The sequence below is a fragment of the Microcaecilia unicolor genome, chromosome 11, assembly GCF_901765095.1.
Source record: "Microcaecilia unicolor chromosome 11, aMicUni1.1, whole genome shotgun sequence".
In the NCBI taxonomy this organism is placed as follows: Eukaryota; Metazoa; Chordata; class Amphibia; order Gymnophiona; family Siphonopidae; genus Microcaecilia; species Microcaecilia unicolor.
In genome coordinates, this window is record NC_044041.1 from 7,611 (window position 1) to 32,745 (window position 25,135).

The 25,135-nt window shown below is 44.6% G+C and overlaps 1 protein-coding gene across 1 annotated transcript; it reads left to right on the forward strand.

The window, feature by feature from the left end:
• Nucleotides 1–506: 506 nt before the first annotated feature.
• Nucleotides 507–23,954, forward strand: LOC115479869 (oxysterol-binding protein 2-like; the record flags this gene model as incomplete). Its single annotated transcript, XM_030218153.1, has 5 exons — nucleotides 507–610; nucleotides 5,233–5,328; nucleotides 11,883–12,067; nucleotides 14,179–14,399; nucleotides 23,298–23,954. Coding segments are annotated over 5 exons (749 nt in total), but the record flags the coding sequence as incomplete, so codon positions are not given.
• Nucleotides 23,955–25,135: the final 1,181 nt, after the last annotated feature.

The window sequence follows — 25,135 nt, forward strand, 5'->3', positions numbered from 1 at the left end:
AATAAATAAATAAATAAAACACTACTGAATAGTCTCCTTATCAGATTAGAATTAATACTACTACTACTACTACTTATCATTTCTATAGCACTACCGGATGTACGCAGCGCTTCACACTTGAACATGGAGAGACAGTCCCTGCTCGATAGAGCTTACAATCTAATTATGACAGACAGACAGGACAAGTAAGGGATAAGGGTTAGGACAGACAGGACATATCAGGGATAGGGGACAGTTGAAGGGTTAGGTTTAGGTAAGTCAATGTGACTGTTTAGTCCATATTAATTACCAATGCTCAATTACATTGGTCATCTGTCTGGATCATTGTAGTCCCTGCTGTTGCAACATTCCTGCTACTGTACTACCTCTGTACTGCTGTTCCACATCCCTGTAACCATCCCTTGCTGCTGCTACTCTGTTTTTGCCCTGCTCCTCTACCATTCGCCACATTCCTGCCTGGGTGGTGACCCATAACTGCTTTTGAACAATTTCGTTTGCATTCACAGGTGCCATTCACTTAGAGTTCCATACTAGTGGGAATCACTATGTGTGGAGGAAGGTCACATCTACAGTGCACAACATCATTGTGGGCAAGCTTTGGATTGACCAGGTGAGTGCCGAGTGCACCATAATCCCTGTCTAAAGGCAGATGATGTGCTGGGGATTATGTATGAGGCGAATCATTGTTTCACTATGAGAATGAGAGGTTTGGACACCAGCAACAATAATACTAACACAACCCATTCTACCCTACCCACAGAAACAACAATCAGAGAGACCCAACACACTCTACTCTTCCTACAACAGTAACAACCAAAGAGATACAACACATGTTACTCCTCCCATAAGAGCAACAACCATACAGACATGACAGTCCTACCCTTCCCACACAAGCAACAACCAAAGTGACAACATACCACACAGTACACCCAGGGCTAGATTAAGGTTGGTGCCTAGAGTCCAAATGGTTATGGAACTCAGTCAAGGGTTTCCAACTGTCTGGACTTTTTCAGGACTGGACTGATTTTTGCAAGCCAAATGGATGTATAAAGTATCTGGGCATTTTTCAGATTTTGGACCACTGTATCTGTCCAGTGCTTCACTCTGTTTGAGTGAGCCTGCCCTGCTGGCTGCCAATGTCACTAACAGCATAGGCTTTGGTAATATTTATCCAGTAGGAAGGGATGGAGTGAGCCAGGGGAAGTTTGTGCTGTGCGAGTTTGGTAGACAGTCCAGCTGTGCATTGGGCTCTGCGCTCATTTTGAAAGAGCCAGTGGAACTGATGAGTATCCTGAGTAGGGTTACCATTTTGTGTCCTCTGAAAAAGAGGACACACGTCATGCCCCACGCCACGCCCACTGCCATGCCCCTTTCGGATCCTCATTCCGCCCCCTTTCCCCTCCCCCATCACATAGTCCCCTCCCCCGCGCCCCCCCATCACATACTCCCCTCCCCTTCCTTACCATCTTCCCTGGTGGTCTAGTGACATCTTCGGGGCAGGAAAGAGCCCCCTCTTTCCTGCCGGAGCGCTGCCTGCCCTTACCTACATCCTTCTCTGTCTTGGCTGGGGATTCAAAATGGCCGCTGAGAGTTGAAGCGGCCTCGCGAGACTTCAACTCTCGGTGGCCATTTTGAATCCCCAGCTGAGACCGAGAAGGAGGATGGGCAAGGCAGCGCTCTGGGCAGGAAAGAGGGGGCTCTTTCCTGCCCCGAAGATGTCACTAGACCACCAGGGAAGATGGTAAGGAAGAGGAGGGGAGAGCCACGGCGCCAATGGATCGCGCAACCGCACGCACGCCCTCCCGCACGCAAGTTTGTCCAGAAATCCGGACGTGCGTGCGGGCAAAACCCACCGGACGCCCCGAACATGCCCTCAAAAAGAGGACATGTCCGGGGAAATCCGGACGAATGGTAACCCTAATCCTGAGGTGTGTTGGGGGGGGGAGGGGAGATTGCTGAGAAAGGTATAGGAATGGGGAAAAGTGTGAGGGGATTTCTGCATGCTGGGGCAGAAAGGTGGCAGCAAATGCAAAAACATTACAGGACGGCAGGCAGAACTGGTTGTTGGGAGTAGGCAGGGACTGAATGAGCACATGAGAAGCAGGGCAGTAGCAAAGCACTAGAAGACAATGTATATGGGGATGTGTCAGAAGAATGACAGCATATGCATGTGTGTGTGTGTGTATGTATGGAGATTGAGAATGTGTGTGTGTTTAAAGAGTGAGAAAACATTTGTGAACCCCATACTCAAAACATGAGATCCTAATATAAACCATGAAAAGAAAGATAACTCATGCTTATCCACTCGTACCCTAGCTGAGATCATATTTAACCATCTCTCTGACCTCATGTGCAACTTTCTTTAAATTAGTCACCTTACTTTCTAACTCCTCTTACTCTCTTACCTATCTATATGTTTTATCTTTGCTTATACCCTTCACTGTCTATTAAAATGTGTTATTACATATTGTGTTGACATATGCCATATGCATTGCTTTTTGAATAGTTTTACCGCTGTAATCATGTTTGATTTATTCTTACTGTACACTTCCTTTAGTGAATTCCATCAAAAGGCGGTAAATAAATCCTAATAAATAAATAAGATATATTTTGATTACTTATCCTTGAATCTGTTTGTTGAATAAATGATCTTCGTTCAGTGAATGGTGACATCTTTATGAGCAGCAATAACTTAAACTAATCGTTTCTTGTAACTGTTGATCAGTCTCTCATATCACTTGAGGAATTTTGGCTCATTATTTTATAGAGAGCTTTCAGCTTTTAATGTTTGAAGGCTTCCTTGTATGAACAGTTTGCTTCAGACCAAGCCAGTTTACTTTAGTTTAGGACCTACAGAAAGAATAGTTGAGACATATCAGTCTTGACTGGATTACAAGACAATTTTTTAATATTTGTGACTCCATCACTGTCAGACAAAAAGTCCAGAAATAGAACATGTTGGAGACTACAGTGACTGTACCCTGGAGTAATCATTCTCCTGAGACCACCCCATGTGCAAACTGAAAATCATCCACAAAGTCACAAAGAATCCCAGCATAACATCTGAAGATCTGCAGACCTCTTACTATAGTTGAATGAGCATCATCCATCAGAAGAAGAGGGAACGGGACCTAGTGTACATGAAAGGATACACACTGCTCTCACGAAAGAGCATCTGGATAATTCACAAGACTTCTGGAATAATGTTCCCTGGCCAGATGAGTCAAAAATAACAAAGGGACAGAGAAAATACCTGTATATAATATGCAAACTGCTTTGATTGTACCATAGAAAAGCCAGTATATGAAGACTCACATAAACGTGTAACAGATGTTTTCCATAGACAGGATTAATCAGACACACAAGTAGGTAATGTCATCCAGTGGCACTGGGATGAAATAGCTCTCTCGCAGGCAGATGACCAAAAGCCCCGCGCTGTTCCAAACAGCGCTCTAAAATAGCACTGGAACAGCGTGGGGTACTATTAGACCTATGATCAAGGATAATGCATGCAAATTTAAGCAGCGCAATTACATCTGATTAAGGGGTAGAAGTGCGGGAGAATTGTGCCTGAGCATACACTCAGCACAATCCTCCCGCACTTGTTTGACAGGTCTGGGCTGGAGACCAATGAAAAGAGAAGGACGCCCATCTTTAAATCGGAAGATGGACGTCCTGAACTGCCCTGTTGTAGGGACAGCCAAATTTCAAGGGGGTGTCAGAGGTATAGCGAGGGGGCAGTTGAGGACGTCCAAAATTTGGACGGTTCTGTGACGGGGCAGTTGAGGACGTCCAAAGTTTGGACGTTTCTGCAATGGGCAGTTAAGGACATACAAAATTGGCTGTTTCTATGAGAAAGATGTCCCAAAACAGTCCCAAAACAGTAAAATACATTTCTTCTTGCTTATCCCAGGAATGAGCAGTGGTTTTCCCCGCGTCCACCTCAATAATGGTTTATGGACTTTTCTTTTAGGAGTTTAAAAAAGGTTTGGCTGGGTTCCTAAAATAAAAGTTCATAAGCCAATATTAAAATGGACTTGGGGAAAATCCACTGCTTATTTCTAGGATAAGCAACATAAAATGTAGTGTTTTGGGATCTTGCCAGGTACTTGTAGCCTGGATTGTTCACTGTTGGAAACAGGATGCTGGGCTTGATGGACATTTGGTCTGTCCCAATATGGCAATACTTACATTCTTATGTCCAAACATTTTTAAACCCTGCTAAACTAACTCCCTTTACCATATTCTCAATGATTTCTAGAGCTTAATTATATAGTGAGTGAAGAAATATTTTGTTCTGATTTGTTTTAAATTGCGTGTCCCCCAGCCCTTGTATTTTTGGAAAAGGTAAACAAGCGAGTCACATCCACCACTCCCTCAACTGTCTCTTCTCCAAGCTGAAGAGCCCTAGACATTTTAGCTTTTCCTCATAGGGAAGTTGCCCCATTCCCTTTATCATTTTGGTCACCCTTTTCTGTATCTTTTCTAATTCCCCTATATCTGATGTGACCAGAATTGTGCACAGTATTTGAGGTGCAATCACACTGAAATGTTGTGACAAGAAGTGAAGCAAGTTGGAAGGCCTCAAATGTCACCGAGTTGAAACAATTGTGTATGGAAAATGGGCCAAAATTCCCCAAGGATGCTTGGAGAGACTGATCAACCATTATAAGAAATATTTCATTGAAGTTGTTGCACCAATTCCAAGAGCCACATACTGTTTCAATCAAAGATGCCTATTGTTTAATTCTTTTTGTTGAATAGTCTAAAATACATCATTTTGTCTGAGTTATTTATTCAGTGAGAGTTATCTTTCTCTCTCATCTAATCCATGTTTTGAATATAAATTGCTCTGAAGTACAGAGCATCATAGGGGGTTCACAAAATTATTCTCAGTGCTGTAGAATATATCAGCAGAAAAGGATTATTTGGTTTTTGCAGGCGGTCCATTAAATTCTGCGCTTCTTTTGTTCTCAAAATTTGTCCAAGCCTTTGAAAATATATCAGAAGAAAACTGAAAAGAGAGTGGAGAAAAGGGGACTAAAGTATGTGAGGAATGGTACTGGTACACCCAGCAGGCTCCAGCTTTTAATAGACTGCAAATTGCTGAGCTGAGTGATCTGCTTAGCCGGCTGCCTGGACACTTCTAACCTTCTTTTAGCAATGACGTGGAAATAATCACAGCAGCTTCAGATCTGACTTTCTCCTGCTTCTTTTTCTGTTTCTGTCCAGTCAGGTGAGATTGAGATCATCAACCATAAAACGAAGGACAAATGCCAGATGAAGTTTATCCCCTACAGTTACTTCTCAAGGGACACCCCCAGAAAGGTTTGTATCCACAAAATAACACCCTGCCTGCAACTTTCATCCCAGAAAGATCTATATCTGCAAAGTAACACCCAATCTAGAGCTGCTTTTCCAGGGACGCCCCCAGAAAGATCTGAACCCACAAAATAACACTCCATTTACAACTCATATCCCAGAAAGGTTTGTATTTACAAAGTAACACTTCATCTATAGCGCCTTTTCTAGGGACACCCCAGAAAAGTATGTTGCTCCAATGTAGCATCTTCATCCAAAAGCTGCTTCTCTTGACCCCAGAAAGGTCTTGAACCACAAAAGTAAGACCCCCCCCCATCTACAGCTTGTATCCCAGAGACACCGAAAACGATCTGTACCAGTAAAAGATGAAGAATCCCAAAACAAGTGATATAACTGCTATTTTTAAAGCTCTCTCTGACTAGGATTGCCGGTTAGCTCCAGATTTCCCAAAAGATTGATCTAATGCCGGAATTACCCCACTGCATGCAGGACCTTATTGTCTTGCTTTTTCTGTAGGAATGCAATTGCAAAATCAGAACTACAGGTCCCTGAATGCAGTAGGTAAATCCCAGGACTTGGCTGACCTGTTGGGTATAAGAGTGTTCATTCCTGTCACTGCTCTGACACTGTGTGCAGAGCCTGGACATGCTTTAAATCTAGAATTCTTCTTAAAAGCTAAGGTCATTATTGGCCCAGTGCACAAAGTTTACCATGCTTGCAATGTTTGCTTTAGAAAGGTTGTAGCTTGTCTAAAGCAAACGTTATGTAGCATCTAATGCACAAAGAGATACTGCTTTCCTTTTATCGTTCCCCATAGCAGCTACCGACATCCATTTGCAAATGCATTACAGTGAGTTCATTAGTATTAAAATGAACATTCCGAGTAATGCACAGAAATTTTCGTGCACAGAACTCCTCCCATATGAGGAAAGGCTAAAGAGGTTAGGACTCTTCAGCTTGGAAAAGAGACGGCTGAAGGGGGATATGACTGAGGTCTATAAAATCCTGAGTGGTGTAGAACAGGTAGAAATGAATATTTCACTCTTGCAAAAAGTACAAAGACTAGGGGACACTCAATGAAGTTATGTGAAAATACTTTTAAAACAAACATGAAGAAATATTTTTTTCACTCAACGAATAGCAATGCTCTGTAACTCGTTGCAGGAGATGTGGTAATAGCAGTTAGCGTATCTGGATTTAAAAAAGGTTTGGACAAGTTGCTGGAGGAGAAATCCATAGTCTGTTATTGAGATGGACATGGGGGAAGCCACTACTTGCCCTGGGATTGGTAGCATGGAATGTTACTACTAATTGGGTTTCTGCCAGGTACTTGTGACCTGGATTGGCCACTGTTGGAAGCAGGATACTGGGCTATATAGACCATTGGTCTGACCCAGTATGGCTATTCTTATACCTACCTTTAACATGCAAGTTTTGTGGCAGGTCTGGAGCGGTATAGTGCCAGCAGACTGCTCCCCATAAGGTAGGTGCACTGTGCACAGACTCCCAAGCCCCCTTCCTCCCCAAGACCTGGGTAGTCTGGTGGGACTCCTGACCCCCTCCTCCCCCCCATCACCACCACCACTCGACATCCCTGCTGGTCCAGTGGACTCCTCTCAACCCCTTTCCAAACTTGAAAAGTTCCCAGGGAGTCTGGTGGACCCCCCTTCCAAATGCCATGGTGGTCCAGCAGACCTCTCCACCCCTTAGGGGCATAGTTGGTGGTCTGCCCCGGGTCAGGCTAGGCCAGAACCATGGCCACTAATAGCCCTGGTGGTCTAGCGGGATCCTACCCCCCTACCCTTACTCCTACCTTGTAGGAGGCAGGAGGACCGTCAACTTCCAAAATGGCAGTACCCAGCCCCTGCCTAGTGCATCCTGGGATACACTGGGAGGGGCCTAAGCACTATATAAAGAAAACTTCTTATATGGTGGTTAGACCCCACCCAGTGCATCACAGGATGCACCGAGCAGGGGCTGGGGTCATCTTTGACTCTCCTTCTCTGCTCATATCCAGCAGATTGCCAAGACCTGTCGTTTCTTTCTTTACAACATCCGTAAAATCCGCCCCTTTCTTACCGAGCACTCTACCAAAACCCTCATCCACACCCTTGTCACCTCTCGTTTAGACTACTGCAATCTGCTTCTTGCTGGCCTCCCACTTAGTCACCTCTCCCCTCTCCAGTCGGTTCAAAACTCTGCTGCCCGTCTCGTCTTCCGCCAGGGTCGCTTTACTCATACTACCCCTCTCCTCAAGTCCCTTCACTGGCTCCCTATCCGTTTTCACATCCTGTTCAAACTTCTTCTACTAACCTATAAATGTACTCACTCTGCTGCTCCCCAGTATCTCTCCACACTCGTCCTTCCCTACACCCCTTCCCGTGCACTCCGCTCCATGGATAAATCCTTCTTATCTGTTCCCTTCTCCACTACTGCCAACTCCAGACTTCGCGCCTTCTGTCTCGCTGCACCCTACGCCTGGAATAAACTTCCTGAGCTCCTACGTCTTGCCCCATCCTTGGCCACCTTTAAATCTAGACTGAAAGCCCACCTCTTTAACATTGCTTTTGACTCGTAACCACTTGTAACCACTCGCCTCCACCTACGCTCCTCTCTTCCTTCCCGTTCACATTAATTGATTTGATTTGCTTACTTTATTTATTTTTTGTCTATTAGATTGTAAGCTCTTTGAGCAGGGACTGTCTTTCTTCTATGTTTGTGCAGCGCTGCGTATGCCTTGTAGCGCTATAGAAATGCTAAATAGTAGTAGTAGTAGTAGTAGGGTGCTGCCATTTTGGAAGTGAGGAGGTGGTCCTCCTGCCTCCTATGTCAAGGTAGGAATAAGTGGTGCAGTGGTTAGAGCACAGATCTTGTAATGAGAAGGTGGCTGGTTCAAACCCCTTATACTGCATGGTGAGCCCTCCAGGAATAGCAAAAAATGTACCATACCCAACTATATACCACTACATTAGTCCTTAAGACTGCAGGTGTCACCTATATGTGGGCTCAGTAAGTATTTTGTGGTTTTTGTGGTGCTCACACTTTCCACCACAAGTGTACCATTAAGACCGAGATATGGGCTTGGGTTCCCTTCTGTACAGTCCACTGCACCAACCACAAGGCTGCTCTAGGGACCTGCTTGCTGCTGTAAGAGAAAGGGCATTATACCTGCAGCTGTCTTAGAGCCTGGTATATACTGTCACTTTTACCCCTTATGGGGGTGGGATGGGTCAGTGACCACTGGGGGATTAAGGGGTGTCATGCCTTTATTCCTCCAGTGGTCAGTTTGGGCACCATTTAGGCATAGTCCCCTGATATTTAAAACTTTCCAGTGGAGGAGTGGCCTAGTGGTTAGGGTGGTGGACTTTGGTCCTGGGGAACTGAGTTCGATTCCCGGCACAGGCAGCTCCTTGTGACTCTGGGCAAGTCACTTAACCCTCCATTGCCCCATGTAAGCCACATTGAGCCTGCCATGAGTGGGAAAGTGCGGGGTACAAATGTAACAAAAATAAAAAAAATAATAATAAAAAGGATCAGGGGGGTAGGATCCCGCTAGACCATCAGAGCTATTAGTGGCCACCAGGGGATCTGGCCCAGCCCAGGGCCTGCTGGGTTATGGGGGGGGGGGGGGTCGGACCACGTACCATGCCCCTAGGGAGCAGGAGAGGTCCACTGGACTGCTGGAGATTTCTGGGAGGGGGGGACACTAGACCACCATGGAGTTTTTTGAGTTGCACGGGGGGGGGGGGCTAGAGAGGGGGGTCTACTGGACTCCAGTGAACCCCCCCCCCCCCCCCCCCCCCCCCCCCGTGCAACTCAAAAACTCTGTGGTGGGATACTGTCAGATGCATTTGACAACTTCCAGTCGCAAACAGCAACCGATGCACAAAGGGGGATCTGGTTATGTCATTTGCATTCCTTCCCCTTTGCACATCGGTCACTGTTTGGAATTCAGTAAGTTCTCCCATAGCACCTGTATAACAGGTGCCTTTGTGCATCTGGCCCTATGTATGATGCATTATCCTGAAAAAACTTGAGTGGCAGTACTTAGCCTGCTTCGTTGAGTATTTTTTAAAGAACTTCAACAACTTCCATGTTCCTATTTCTTTTATCTAGTGTAGCCTCTTTTTAAGAGACAACTCCTCTCATTAGGGGACCATCATGGATGGCCTCTTCTCTTACATCTTACCATTTAGTTTCTTCTCCTGACTCCTAAGACACCCAATTTCGGGGCAGATGCACTGAGGTCCTTGGAAGAGCCCTTCCCTTACTGATTCCATAGTGAATTGGTAGGGAATGGCCATGCATCAAGGAAAGGAAATGCAAGTGAGCTGCTCGTTGTAACTTACTTGCATTCTCTATTCCCTCGGAAGCCAGTCGGCTGGTCGACAAGTTTCCTGCTTGTCAGGGACGTCCTTTTTTTTTTTTTTTTGAGTGAAGGACGTCCATAAAGGACGTCCTTGGCTTGCGCAGAGCAGCCAGCATAACTTGCTTGGCTGCTCTGCGCATGCTCAACCAGCCGACTGGCTTCCGAGGGAATAGAGAATGCAAGTAAGCTACAACGAGCAGCTCATTTGCATTCCCTTTCCTTGATGCATGGCCGTTCCCTACCAATTCACTATGGAATCAGTAAGGGAAGGGCTCTTCCGAGGACCTCAGTGCATCTGCCTCCAAATTATACAGGCAGGCCACTTTTCTCTTTTTTGGGGGGGGGGGGGTTGTCCTTATTCTGTGTCCTGCTTTAAGCCTGAATAAGATGCACAGGAGTTCTGTTTTGTTTTATTTTTTTAATCTTGTCATGGGTGGAAAAAGAAATCCAACTATATATACGTAACTCGTGGGCAGTTTAGGATTATTTCTGTAATCTTTCCTTTCTTTAGCCCCATTTTCATCCTTTGTTCTACTCTTTCTCCTCCTTCCTCTCTGCTCTTCCTTTCGTGTTCCTCTCCAAATTCCCAGCCCTGTTTCTCTATCCCACTTCCCCCCCCCCACAGGGGTGTCCTTCATTTCCCCCTTCTCTCCCTCAGGTATTAGCCATCTTTAATACCTGTTAGATTTATTTCCATCGTTTCTGACATAAAATTCCCTCTGTCTCCCCCTGCTGTTTATTTTCTCAGAATCTGCCTTTGCTAATCAAGCAGCGGAAGCAGTGGCCCGTCTCATCTCTCTCTGGGCAAAGTTACATATGCCCTCCAAATATCTAGCTTTCCCAACCTTGAATCTGCTCATGACAGGCTTACACCGTCAGGCAGTATGGACTCTTGTAATTAGAAAGGAACCCAGTATGTAGTAGATATAATAAGATAGTTTATTACAATCTTACCAATGGTAATACAGGTAGGTTAAGCATTCACATAATGGAACCGCATATCATGGCACGTCCTCTCTCTCTAGCCTTCTGGAGTCTCCCTTCTTCTTCTCATCTCGTCTCGTCTCGTCTCGACTCGACTGAACTAATACTCCTCAAACTGCTGCTTATATACAATTTTGGCCCTATTCATTTCAATGAACCCCAGCTGTCTCAACAGGGCTCCTAGTCCTTATCAGTTGATCAGAATGACTTCATATGTTCCCAAACCTTCCTGTAGCCCCCCCTTTGGATGTTCTCACCTGGGGTGCAGCTGACCCAGCATTATCTCTACGTAACCATAGCAACTCTTGCTTATGACGTCTTGCAGGTGCCAATCTCAGGATTGTTGATAGAGTAGATTGCCCCCACCCTTGCCAGTTCAGCACTTGTAACTGTGTCAAAGGTGATCTGTGATTTTTACAGGCTAGCTCTCTTTTGTATCAGAGATGATTCTGATTTTAAGAAGCCTAGCTCTTATTATGAGCCATTGGCCTGTATTTTACTGAGAGCAAGGGCTAGCATAACTCTTCACTGCCCATTACACTGTCTCCTCTCCTGCAGGTTCTGCTTTAGTGCCCCCACCCCCCATTCCTGCTCAGACAAGCAGCTCTAGGGGCTGGGATGCAGAACCACTGGTTTCCATGCTGTTGGCATAGGGTCACTATCATGATCTGACTACAGAGGAGGAAGTGGGGGGGGGGGAGAATGTTGTCATGTTTGGCAGGGCTGTCACCGAGGAGATGCTCTTCTTTCAGTAACTATTCGCTTTACGAGAGAACTCCTGCGTATTCATTTCAGCTGGCTTTTAGCTCTGCTGCCAAGTGACCCACAGAACTTACTCTAGAATTATGCAAGGCTCAGAGTAAAACAATTTGTGCCATCCCCTCTGTCCCACCCACCCGACACCTTTGTTATGATCCTTTCCTGCCTCTCCCTTCCTGTCCCTTATCTGTACCTTCTGACTTCAGTCAGAAATCAGAACTAAATTTAAAGGTTTGCTTTGCATTATGTGTTAGGTTATGGATTTAGAATGCGTTAAATGTGTTTTGAGCGAGGTAGAGGGCATTATGGGTAGATAACGTTAGAGGGCATTGTCTGCACTTGGTTCATGGGCTGATATCACTAGTGTACAGAGAGTGAGTGCAGTTTGGAAGTGGGCATCAGTGGCTTGTGTGACTTGTAACAGGATGGTTTTCTCTCACCTTTGTAGGTGACAGGTGTGGTCACAGGTGCGGATGGTAAAGCTCACTTCGTCTTGTCTGGAACCTGGGATGACAAGATGGAGTATGCCAAAGTCATTCAGAGCACCCGAGGCAACAGCAGCTCAGAGGGCAAACAGAAGATGGTCTACCAAACGCTGCCCCCCAAAGTCATCTGGAAGAAATACCCCCTCCCGTAAGTCTCCCGCACAAGAACTGCCCCCTCCTGTGAGTCTCATGCACCTAGCCTACTGACCACAAGAACTACCCCCTCCTGTGAGTGTCATTCACGCAGCTCACTGACCACAAGAACTGCCCCCAGCTTACCTTTTGACCTTTCTGTAAGTGTCCTGTGTTCACTCTCCTTCTCCATTAAGGCATCTTAATTGGGAGAGTATCACAGACAATGTTATATCTGTTGCTGGTTCCTTCCTGAATAGGTGATTTCTTAGCCATACTCATTTTATATGAAACGTTGCTGATACCTTCTACAGAATTTTTAAATGGTTGTCTGATGAACACCAGTGGAATGCCATGAGGTGCTACTATGGTACACACTTGATGTAATGTTAACATATTTTATAATAAAATCTGAGCAGTTTGGAGAGCAAGTATTTTGGTAGGCTAATGGCAATATTATTTTTCTTTTTCCCGTTTATTCAATGGAGCACTGATAGAACTATAGAAAATGATGGCAGCTAAAGACCGTATGGCCTATCCAGCCTGTCCATCCAACTCAAAAACTGTACCTTTCTGTCGCCCAATACTGACTTTGTGCTTTCTTAAATTTCGATATTGTCTTTTTCTACCACTTTTACTGCATCACGAAAGCCATTGTGCCAACTCAATTTGAGCAAACCGTTTCTCCCAGGATGGGGTTAGAGCAAAATGACAGCTTCTTTCATGGGTTAGTGAGTTTGCTGCAGTACACCATGAGATGAGAAAATGCAAGGAGTGTAATATTTACAGCAATAAACCTGCTGACAGCCTCAGAACCACATTACCAGGTTCTGCCCCAAGAAGCGTTGAGTGTATTCCCCTCCAGAAACCATCTTCCCACTTCTGTTAGAAAACCAATTGCTTGTGCTTTCAAGGGAACCTACAGTTACTGCTGACATCATCACATTTTGTCACTCTTGGTTTCATACAGCAAATCAAGTAATGATCTTATTGGTGTTTGATGACACACTGCCTCTCCCTCAGAGATCCCCTATACATGTCCCAGGGGGTAATAATGGAGCAAGTCTCAAGTTGTCTAAAGTAGGACAGAATCCATAGATATTTTTAATATGCAGGTTTTGGACAGATTTTCAAAGAGAAAACACATGCACTGGAGTTTTTTATTTTTTTGGAATTTGATACGGGGTGCAAAGTAACATAGAAATATGGAAAGCGTCAGTAGAAAAGTGTAGCTGTTTGCAGTTTTATCACAGATCTTCATTGGTTGTGGTCTCTCATTAGCAGAGCTCATGTCCATTCAATGTACACTTGATCTCTGCTAATCTCTTGAATAATCTTGAACACGTGACCCCTTTTTTCCTATGGTATTTTTTTCCTGTTTAACTGTGAAATTGCAATCTATGTGGGTTGTTTTTGTCTTCCAACTTAACGCTCCCCCACCCCATTGACAATGCCTCCTGGCCTGCAGCTAGACTGGTCCATGTTGTGGAAGAAAGAACCTGCCTTTTAACCACAGTGGAGGGCAACAGTTTTCCAATAGGCAGTTTATATGGGTAATTCGATCTTTGTACATGTCAGTGACTTGAAATTAGCCCTTTAAAAGTTTTGCAGTTTGATGACTTCATGGGAATTCTCTTAAACCTCAATTGGAACGTGTTAATTTTATTCATTAATATTTAGAAACCATATAAATCAAAAGCAGAGAGATAATTGACTTTTCTGGGTATAACCTAGTGTCTCTGCAGCAGTGCCATTAACTTCTGTGTGGAAATTTCCAGGCCTGGTATTTATCATCCAGAGGGACTTGGGTATGGTTGGTTGGCACATGGTTCACCTAACTGCTATAACTGGCTTTGTCTGATTCGTCAGCAATATTTCTTGCTTCATTCTGGCTAAATTTGTTGAAATCATAAAATACCTTTCTAAATGGAAGGACTTCCAGGTGTTCATTTAGATAAATAAAAATGCCGAGCCAGCAATAGGATTAATGAGCATGGTGACTTTTACTGTGAATCATTCTGGCTGTTCCTCTCCGCCTAGTGGCCAGATTCTCATACCATTAGGTGGCCTGATGACAAAAGCCACAGCATTTCATTCATTTATTTACCAGTTCTCCTTTGCTGATAGGGAGAATGCAGAAAAGATGTACTGCTTCTCGGAGCTGGCACTGATGTTGAATGAACCAGCGGAGAGGATTGCACCCACAGACAGTAGGCTACGCCCTGACCAACGCCTCATGGAAAATGGCAAGTGGGATGAGGCAAATGTGGAAAAGCAGCGACTAGAGGAGAAGCAGAGAGCTGTGCGACGCCGGCGGGAAGTGGAGGCTGTCCAGGCCTTGGAATATGGTGAGTGCCTGCAAGCTACCCAGCAAGAAAGTACCAGAAGCAACAGCAGCACGTGTCAGAGAGTCGGTAATCACAGAATAGGGTGCACAGAGTCTATGATTTTATTTATTCTATTTATTTATGCATTCTTGCATTTCACTATTATCTAAAAACAGGTTGCTGTTCAAAATGGCTTACAGTATACAGTTAGGCTAAGTTACAATGGTGTGTTGCAGTTACAGAGTGGAATGTGACGTTGTTACCCTAAGATTTTAGCTACAGAATTTATTGAAGCGGTATGATAGAAACACAAGAGAACAATATCAGGGGAGTATGTAGTATTTCCATTACATCCCAAGGATTAGTCCAGACAAATGGGTTGTGACCCTCCACCAGCAGGTGGAGAGAGCTCTAATGAGTTGTGCCTCTGTCTCATAAGCTCCTACACTTAGAAACCAAGCCAGTATTCTCTATCTCCATCAGGCAGGATAGCAGCTTCTGTGTGGCCTCCTGATCTGCTTGCAGGTGCAGTTGAATTTGGGAATGAGAGTATCCTGTGCCTCAGATAGTGGTCTAGGTCCCTCCCATCTCTTCCGTTGCCATTTTCTACCACTTTATCTGTCTTCCCTTCTGTTTTTCTCCTGCCTCTATTTTTAAAACAGCCACTGTGGTTCTTTTTGAGAGCAATTGTGCTTTGGGAAGATTGTGGGGCCTCAGTGCCTTGGAGGTCACAAGATGGAAGCTGTCTGGAAAGCTCTCCTAGCCTTTGCGCCTCTTTTTCGCAGGAGGCCAGAGCACGTGCTCTCGAACAATGTTACAGCCGTTTCTTACATCAACAGACAAGGAGGAGCAAAGAGTGTATCTCTAGCCCAAGAGGAGCGTCTTCTTTTCAGTGGGCAGAATTGAACATTCCAATTTCAGGGTCTCACATAGCGGGTTCACTGAGCTTGCAAGCGGATTTCCTCAGCAGAGTGTCTCTGGACCCGGGGGAATGGCAACTATGAAAGACTGCATTTCACCTCATTTCCACACACTGGGGCCTTCTGGTTCTGGACGTTATGGCATCCAGACTCAATGTGCAAGTAGACAGATTCTACAGCCACTTCAGGGAGAAAGACTCTCTAGGAACCGGATGAACTGGTACAGCCTTGGCTGTCAGACAGCCTCCTTTACGTGTTTCCTCTGTGGCCTCTCATGGGAAGGATGTTGCACAGGATTGAGTGTCATCCCGGGAAGGTCGTTCTTGTAGCTCTGGACTGGCCCAAACGTCCTTGATATGCGGACCTCATCCGTCTTCAGATCGCACCTCAGTTGACTCTTCCTCCACAAATGGGCTTATTCCACTAAGGTCCATTACTTATGGAGGATCCCTCCCACTTTGGTCTTACGGCCTGGCTCTTGAGAGGGCGCAATTGAGGAAGAAAGGTTTTCGGATGATGTTATTACTACCTTGCAGCAAGCCCGAAAGCAGTCCACTTCTTATTATTCTAGAGTGTGGAGAACTTTTGAGAGCTGGTCTGCAAATTTCTGTTTCTTCATTTCATGCTTCCCTGTGTCAGATTTATCCTTCCTTCAGGAGAGATTCAAAAAAGGCTTGGCTCTCAATTCGCTCAAGGTTCAGGTGGCAGTGTTGGCGTGTCATACAGGCAAGATTCAGAATGCCTCATTAGCTGCTCACCCTGATATAGTGTAATTCCTGAAGAGAGTCACTCATCTGCATCCCCCATCTCCACAATATTTGTCTTCAATGGAGTCTTCAAGTGGGTTCTTAAGGCTCTTTGAGCCCTTTTGTTCAGCAACTATCAAAGATCTTACTTTAAAGGCAGTATTTCTAGTTGCCATTTCATCAGCACGGAGAGTTTCAGAGCTTGTAGATATCCCTTTCTCCACTTTTCTGACTCGGGGATTTCTGTACAGCACTTCCATCCTTTTTGCTGAAGATTGTATCTCCTTTTCATGTCGATCAGACTGTGTTTGTTTCTTTTTCCAGGGAAGTCTATTCCGCAGAATATGCTTCCCTGCGACTGTTGGATGTGAAGCGTGTCCTTATGCAATATATCTTACCACTACCAACGATTTCAGGTGGTCTGATCATCTTTTTGTCCTCTTTACGAGACACCGGAAGGGTTTGTCAGCCTCCAAAATGACAGTGGTTCGATGGCTTAAGGAGGCTATTTTTTCGGCTTACATTCTGAGGAGTAGATCTGTTTCCATGCACATCAAGGCTCATTCTACCAGGTCTTTGGCGACTGCGCTGCGTACGTCTAGTAGCGCTTTAGAAATGATAAGTAGCAGTAGTAGTAGACTTCTTTGGCAGCGTCTAGAGCGGTTTCATTGACAGAGATCTGTTGTTCAGCGACATGGTGGTCTTCTCATTCCTTTGTTAAGCATTACCATTTGGATGTGTCTGCTCGAGCAGTTGCTTCCTTCAGGGCCACGGTTCTCACTGCAGGGATATCACAGTCCCTCCCCTCTTAAGGATTGCTTTTGTACATACCATTTGTCTGGACTGATCCCTGAGATGTAATGGAAGGAAAAGTTAGTTAATTACCTGAGTCCAGAACCAGCCCTTCTGTGATGGTTTTGGTTTTTCCGGGTTCTTTGTCATTTCGGGTACATAAGTGTTGCCATACTGGTACAGACCGAAGGTCCATCAAGCCCAACATCCTGTTTCCAACAGTGGCCAATCCAGGTCACAAGTACCTAACAAGATCCCAAAACAGTAGAATACATTTTATGCTGCTTATCCTACAAATAAGCAGTGGATTTTCCCCAAGTCCATTTTAATAATGGTGTATGGACTTTTCCTTTAAGAAGCCATCCAAACCTTTTTAAACCCTGCTATGCTAACTGCTTTTACTACATTCTCTGGCAACGAATTCTAGAGCTTAATTACATGTTGAGTTCTGTTATTTCTAAGGCATGAGTTTTGCCCTTTATTTCCTAGTTCTTTTTCTGAGGCTCGAGTTTTTTCTCCGAAATTTCACTGCTTTATCGAATACTGGCTTGGTTGCTAAGTGCAGGAACTTATGAGTCAGAACTCATTAGAGTTCTCTATCTCCACCTCCTGGCAGATGGTCACAACCCATTTGTCTGGACTGATCCTTTGGGACTAAAGGAAAGAAAATTATCAGGTAATTAACTAATTTTTCCATACCAGATAAACAGCTTTATAAAGAAAAGTTCTGTTGTTTTAAAATAAATTATCCTGTGCCCTACTTAAGAAAAAACAGGACATTTATTCCACTTGATAAAGCGTGCAAGGTCTGTACATAGGCATTTAGAGGGGTAGTTAGCACAGCGTAATTTACCATGGGAGTCATTAACTCAGTACTGAAGGTTAGTAACTCCCACAGTAAATAATTAACACAACTTGCATTCAACCTTGCAAGCTGCATTATTTTTCCTCGGGAGCATGGATGCACTAACACCTGACTCGATGATCCTGGGTGCCATCCTTAAGAGACTGTGGTTTTCTAATACTCATGCTCACTCCTGAACCCCACTCAATCAGATACCTTCCCATAGACACCCCACTTCCCTGTAGTCAGAGGTGGCTACAGCAGGGACAGCCTAAGGCAATCTGCTGCCTGAGGCAGTGATGATATGGCACCCCCCCCCCCCAAGTCCAGCATTTTTCCACATGCTTTCTACTAACTCTCTCTGTTTACTCCCTCCCCCCAGCCGCGGTCTGGCATCTCTCCCCCTTCCTTCCTCAACTAGCCCTCCCCAAGCCTACCTTCTTTCTTGTTGTTATTGTTTTCAAAAGTCAGTGGCAGCAGCGATCCCTGTACACTGCCCTGCCACCAGCACCGGCATCTCCTCTGTATTGTGGCCTGCCTCTGAGGAAACAGGAAGTTACAGAAGAGAGGCGGCCTGCAGTACAGAGGAAACGCCGGTGCTGATGGCAGGGCAACATATGGGAATCGCTGCCACCGATGACAACTTTTGAAAAACAAAAAAAGAAGGTAGGCCGGGGACGGGAGTTCAGGAAGGAAGGGGGGAAAGATGTCGTTCCATAAAGAGTGCTGCCTGAGGCCCCCCCGCCTCAGCGTAATGTAGGGCTGCCACTGGGCTACAGTATAGTGCTTTGGTATTATATTACAGCGTGACTTATTTTCCCCTGTCAGTCTCTCGGTTCTACGTGGATTACAATTTGAAGAAGCTGGACAATCACTAGGAACACACAATAGTAGTAATAAAATGATTATTGTTTTCAGCATAACTCAAAAAAACTAATATAATAGTATTTAAGACAATAAGTACATAAGTAATGCCACACTGGGAAAAGACCAAGGGTCCATCGAGCCCAGCATCCTGTCCACGACAGCTTCCAATCCAGGCCAAGGGCACCTGGCGAGCTTCCCAAACGTACAAACATTCTATACATGTTATTCCCGGAATTTTGGATTTTTCCCAAGTCCATTTAGTAGTGGGTTATGGACTTATCCTTTAGGAAACCGTTTAACCCCTTTTTAAACTCTGCCAAGCTAACCGCCTTCACCACGTTCTCCGGCAAGGAATTCCAGAGTTTAATTATGCGTAATGTAATACAACTACTTTAAATTGTCATTCTCTGAGGACAAGCAGGCTGATTATTCTCACCATTGGGTCGTCGTCCGCGACGGCCCAGGAGACCGGCAAAATCTTGAGAGCAAACGAAGAAGTCTCTCAAATGCTCCGTTGCATGGGCAGAGCGCACTGCACATGCACGAACAGCTTCCCGCCCGCAACAAGAGCGTGAGTCCCTCAGTTGCTTTTTTTCCGTGACACTGGTAACACGGAGTTTTTTTCTGCTTGGCTGTTGCCTTCAGTCCAGGGGATCGTGCATGAGTTTTTTTTCTTTTTTCATTAGCTTCCATAAAAGTTTTAAAAAAAAAGATTTTTTGTATTTAGTTCCCTTATTTTCTTAGTTTTTTCTCCCTGTTGCACGCTCGCCAAAAGGCTCTGGCAAACTTTTTCATTTTGCTATTCACAATGCCGGTTCCCGGGCCAACGCAGATTGTCGACCCATCTGTGAGAATAATCAGCCTGCTATCCTTGGAGAACACCTGCTACAGGTAAGTATCTTCGCTTTGCATAATAAGTATGATGGCACAGTGTCAAAAATAGTCTTAAAAGCTAGACATAGAAATTTGAAAAGAACTCTAGCAAGCCAGTTGGTTTTTTTTTGTAATAAGATGATAAACTATCATATTTATTCAGAGAAAAGATTAGCCATGTATAGGTTGGAGCTTTTTAAATACTTGTTTAGAGCAACCCAAATAAATGATGTTACGGTAATCTGAAAGGTTTAAAACAAGAGATTGCACTAATAGACTGAAGTGTTCTTGGTCAAAATATTTTTGCACACGTTGGAAATTTCGTGTAATGAAAAAGAGTTAAGGTATTAATCTGCATCTGGAATGTTAATCTAGACTCAAGAAAAACTCCCAAAATTCTAATGGTAGAGGAAAACGTGTAAGTTATCTGATTTATTGTCACCTCACTATGAAAGCGGGATGAGCAAATTGTGTAATGGTAGCTATTTTATTTATTTATTTAGATTTTGCTCACACCTTTTTCAGTAGTAGCTCAGGTTGAGTTACATTCAGGTACACTGGGTATTTCTCTTATCTGTTATCAGGAGTTCTAAAACCCCTTCCTACAAATTATAGGAATCCAAGTACTATTGCTCCAGGAACTGACAAGCAAGGAAACCAGTCAATTATTATCAAAATAAGGGCTATTTATTTACAAGCAAGTGAAAAATCCATAAGTAAAAACGCAAGTGACTAAGAATTAGGTGTAAAAGCAAGGTAGCTCAGAAAAGTAAAGACAAAGGTTCTTATCGGAGAATTAGAGCAAACGCACATGAAACCCTAGGACAGGCCAGAAATCAGGCCCTATAGCAATAACTGAGCTGGTATACAACCTGGATGTAGATTATTATTATTAGGATTTATTTACTGCCTTTTTGAAGGAATTCACTCAAGGCGGTGTACAGTAAGAATAGATCAAACATGAGCAATAGGCAATTACAACAGTAAAAATATTCAAACAACAATACAAAGTATGGCATTGTATACTACTTGCAATGACAACACAATATGTACTAGAACATTATAATTGATAGTGAAGGGTAAGGCAAAGTTGTCACATATAGATGAGTAACAAAGAAAGGTGATTGATTTGAAGAAAGTTGCACATGAGGTCAGAGAGATGGTGTTAGTTCTTCCATTAAAGGCTTGGTTGAGCCAAGCTTTCACCTGCTTCCTGACGTACAGGTAGTCGTGTGTTAAGCGGAGCCTTTCAGGCAAATCATTCCAAAGTGTGGGGGCAACTCCGGAGAAGGCTCGCTTGCGGGTATCACATCGTGTAATGTCTTTTGGAGAGGGTGTAGTTAGTGAAAGTCCTTGGGAGGACCTTAGTGTCCTTGGCGGTGTGTGTTGGATCATCCTATTCTTCAGATACTCGGGGCCATTTCCTTTCAGGGCCTTGAAGATCAGACATAGAGTTTTAAATTTAGCCCTGCATTGTATTTGTAGCCAATGAAGTTTTTGTAAAAATGGTTTGATATGGTAACATTGCTTGCAACCTTCTATGAGTCTTGCTGCTGCATTCTGAATCAACTGGAGCTGGTGCAGGCCCTTTGTAGTCAGACCATTGTATAGTGCATTGCAGTAATCTAGTCTTGATGTTACCATGGCATGCACAACTGGGATAAGATTTACCTTCTCGATGTAAGGAGAGAGGCAGCGTAGCTGTCGCAAATAGTAGAAGCAGCTCTTGAAGGTTGCTTGGATTTGGGGAATCAGAGTAAGTGTTGAATCTAACTGTATTCCAAGGTTCCTGACTTGTGATTTGAGGGGGAGTTCATACTTCCCAAAAGGGATTTTGATGTCAGGTATGTATCCACTTGTGTTAGGGACCCAGAGAAGCTCGGTTTTACTTGGGTTCAGGCAAAGTTTGTTGTGTTTAGCCCATTCTTGAATTGATGTTAGACAAGTGATCAGTTTATTCAAGGCAGTAGGTAAGTCAGGTTCAATGGGTATGAGTAGCTGCACATCATCCGCATAGATGTAGAACTTAGTGTCCATTGACCGAATCAGCTCAGCTAGTGGCTTGAGGTAGATATTGAACAGAATAGGTGATAGTATCGATCCTTGTGGTACCCCACAGATGAGGGTAGCAGATGAATAGCTGGATGCAGAAGATCCCCAGCAGGTCTCAGCAATGAGGATGTGGCTGGTAGAAACCTAAACAGTGGTAATTCAGGCCGAATGGGGAAACCAGCTAACATGCCGTGGTTCCCAGTGCGTTCCCAGTGCTTCGTTATACAGTTCTGGTGGAAGCATTGTCCTTGAAGATAAGCAAGTTCCTCCCTATGTTCTGGGTCTTCTGACTTTGTAAACCACAAAGACGTTTGCGTCATTGAGGGTGAAATTCCAAGGACCCAGACTCCAAACAGTCTAGTGACATTTTTTTTTTGTTACATTTGTACCCCGCGCTTTCCCACTCATGGCAGGCTCAATGCGGCAGGCAGTGGAGGGTTAAGTGACTTGCCCAAAGTCACAAGGAGCTGCCTGTGCCGGGAATCGAACTCAGACATGGGTGCTGTGGCCTTCCTATGCCCCGGCTCCACAAGGCTGGGTCAGCCTGACTTGAGTTCATGGTACAATCCATGTCAGGTAATCAGAGCAGTCCTGGATGAACTCCTGGAAATAGCATCTTTCTTTGGGACCATAGTGCTTAACAAAATTGGGACACAGTTCATGCTGCACTGATACATGGCTTGAAGCATCTGGTGCTGAGGTTGTTAGACCAAGCTGTTACTGTAGTTAATAGGCAGGGACCTTGCTCCTACAGCCCCCTTCCTTGTGCAGAGAAACCCCTCACCACCACCCCCCCCCCCCCCAATGTATTGGGCCTAGAGGTAGAGGAGGGGATGAGACGAGAGTGATTCCCAGTTGATCCTGCCAGCTAGGCTGCAAGGTTTAAAATGGCGCTGGAGAACCCTATTAGTAGTCAGGGATCAGGCTGCCAAACGCAAGACTACCACTGTCTCATCCCCTTCCCTATCCTGCTAAACACCAGGGCCAGGGCCAATAGGTCCAGAGGAGGAAAGTGGGGGGGGGGGGGGGGGGGGGGGGGTTCTGTTCTGGGTGCGGTATTTGTTGGTAGGAGGTCAGGGTAGGTGCAAGTATTAGAAAGCTTCCTGCTCCTTTAAGGTGATTAAGCTGGCATTATTTTTCCAAGAATAACATAGCTTGCAAAGTTAAATGCAAGCTATGCTATTCTATTTGCACAGTAATGAGATGCTTTGCTTGCATTTGCATCTCTTTATTATTTAGTTTGTATAGTGGTAAAATAATGTGTGCTAAGTTAAAATAACACACAATTTTGCCATTTAACCTGTGTTATTTGGCAAATATTGTGCGTTATTCCCTTAATGCATGTCGGTCACTACCTCATAAGCATCCCGTTTTTCAATCTGACCATACAGAGAAAAATCTATTTGACTGAATGTCACAGATGAACAGATGTAAGATATTGAAAAGGACAGTGTTGATAGTATGATGGATCAGACTCTCCGTATTACTTCCTTTCTTCTCTCACTTTCTCCCCTTCCTTTCTGCTTCTTCCAGGCTTGTCTTCGTCTCTCCCTTCCCCTTTGTAGGTTGTTCTCTCGGTCTCCCCGCCATCTCCTGCTGCCCCATACTTTCATCCATTTCTCCCCAAAAGCTCCTTTGCATCTGTTCCTCTCCATGTTCATCTCACATTCCCACAGGAGGACTGAGGATTAGCTATGGGTGGAAGGAAGGAGTTAGGCAGTACGGAAGGGCACAGGAGGTGAGGCAGAAGGCAGTTTCTCTCTGTGTTCAGCTGGTGATCAGGTTCTTGTGGTTAACACTTAACTTTTGATTCTACTCCATACAGGGAAGAATTATGAAGGATACCAGCCGTTGTGGTTTGAGAGGAAGTTGGACACCCTGACCGGTGAACTTATGTGTGTGTACAAAGGGGGCTACTGGGAGGCGAAGGAGAGACGGGACTGGTCCATGTGCCCTGACATCTTCTGAGCCTTTCCAGCAGCTGAACACCTCTTGTCAGTGCTGGAACCAGGGAGGAGGGTGAAGAGTGGGCAGTGGACTGCAACCTGCACAGTGCCCAACATCATGCCAGCAACGCTGAGAAGTACCAAATACCGTTCAAATAAAAGTCACGCCAAAACAAACAGGGATTCTAAACACAAATTGAAATGCTAACAAAAATGTGCTTTTTTTTTTTCCTGTTCTATAGCAGTGTTTTTAAAATTCTTTAGGAAGTGAGAGAGCTTGACTATATTTTTATCAGTACATTAATAACTTTTTTTCATTCTTATTTTTACTGAAGCTAGTGATTTTCTGGCAGATAGTTCTGGAAAATAATTCCATTATTTATGCACAGAATGGGTAGAGCAGCAGAGCAAGTTTCGCTGACCCACTGCCCTGCTACTCTGAGCCCTGCTCTGGAGAGTTCCACCCATAGTCCCGTTACAGAGGGGCTGCCAGTCACGCGATATAACATAGAATGTGTTACCATTGATTTGAAACACAACAAAGCCTTCTCGTGGATCTTAGTTTCCATGGGGTCCTTTTCATGATTCCCATTGGATAAAATTCTTCCCATATTTAACATCATGTGCAGTGGCCCCTGGATGGTATTGTTGCTGCTTTAAAGCATGCTGTTAACTAGAGCCTGGCTGAGGAGGAGGTAAAGGGAAGATTGGTGCTTTTCTCACTATGGTTACTAACAAAATGTGATACTTAACTCCTTCCCCCTTTTGCCACATTACAGTACCCCAGAGGACGATGTCCTTTCATACGAATGAGAGTTTTAGGGAGCCTGTGTGCCTCACCCATGGAGAGCTAAGCAGCTGATGCATCGGTGCACAATGCTAATCCTGCAAGCAGTGCGGTACTACCCACTGCTGAAACCCCAAATTTACGCATTACAACATCCAGATCATTTAATAGAGGGTACAGTAGTAGGCTGTTAGCAGAAGTTGGGCTAATGCTTTCTGCCCTGCACAGGGTGGCCTGGTGAGCCTGTGAGTGAGGAGAAGCTGGCAAGGCTCAGTGAGATGTAATGAGAATATTATTCCTATCTGTCTTCTGCTCATTTCTCCTCAGTATATGAAAGGAAAAAATGTCCCTTTGTTAACCCATCACAGTGGTACATGTGATCGGAGTTGTTGAGTGAGGAACAGAGCCTGTGCCTCAGAAGTCAGTCGTTCATTGATGCCAATGGGTTATAAAGAGAAGGGAAGGGAAAGGGATTTGAATTTAGGTCACGCTTTCCAGGAGTGGCTCAAAGTGAGTTACATCAAAGTTGCCTTTATCACCCAATACAGTTAGCATTATGTCATGGTAAATAACATAATTATCCATTCCATCTCCTTCAGATGGAAGTAACAGGTTTTTATTTTTTTAAGATTTGGGAAAACAAAAGCCCAGCCCTCCTCCAAGCAATGTGTTGGTTATTTAAAGGTTCACAGGAGAAAGTGGATTATATGCAGTCTGTGGTACCTTTTACTGGACCAACAGAAGAATTATGGCAAGATGCCATTTCACCAAAGCTTTAGAGACCACTGCACAGGTTTGTGCTTCAGGTGGAGGAAAGATGATGACTGACATCCCTGGCCAGTATCACAGCCTGTAGATGACGCAGAGAAAGATTTAACTTCCTGCTTTATTCAGAGGGAATAACTCACCACATGACCGCTTGGAAATGCA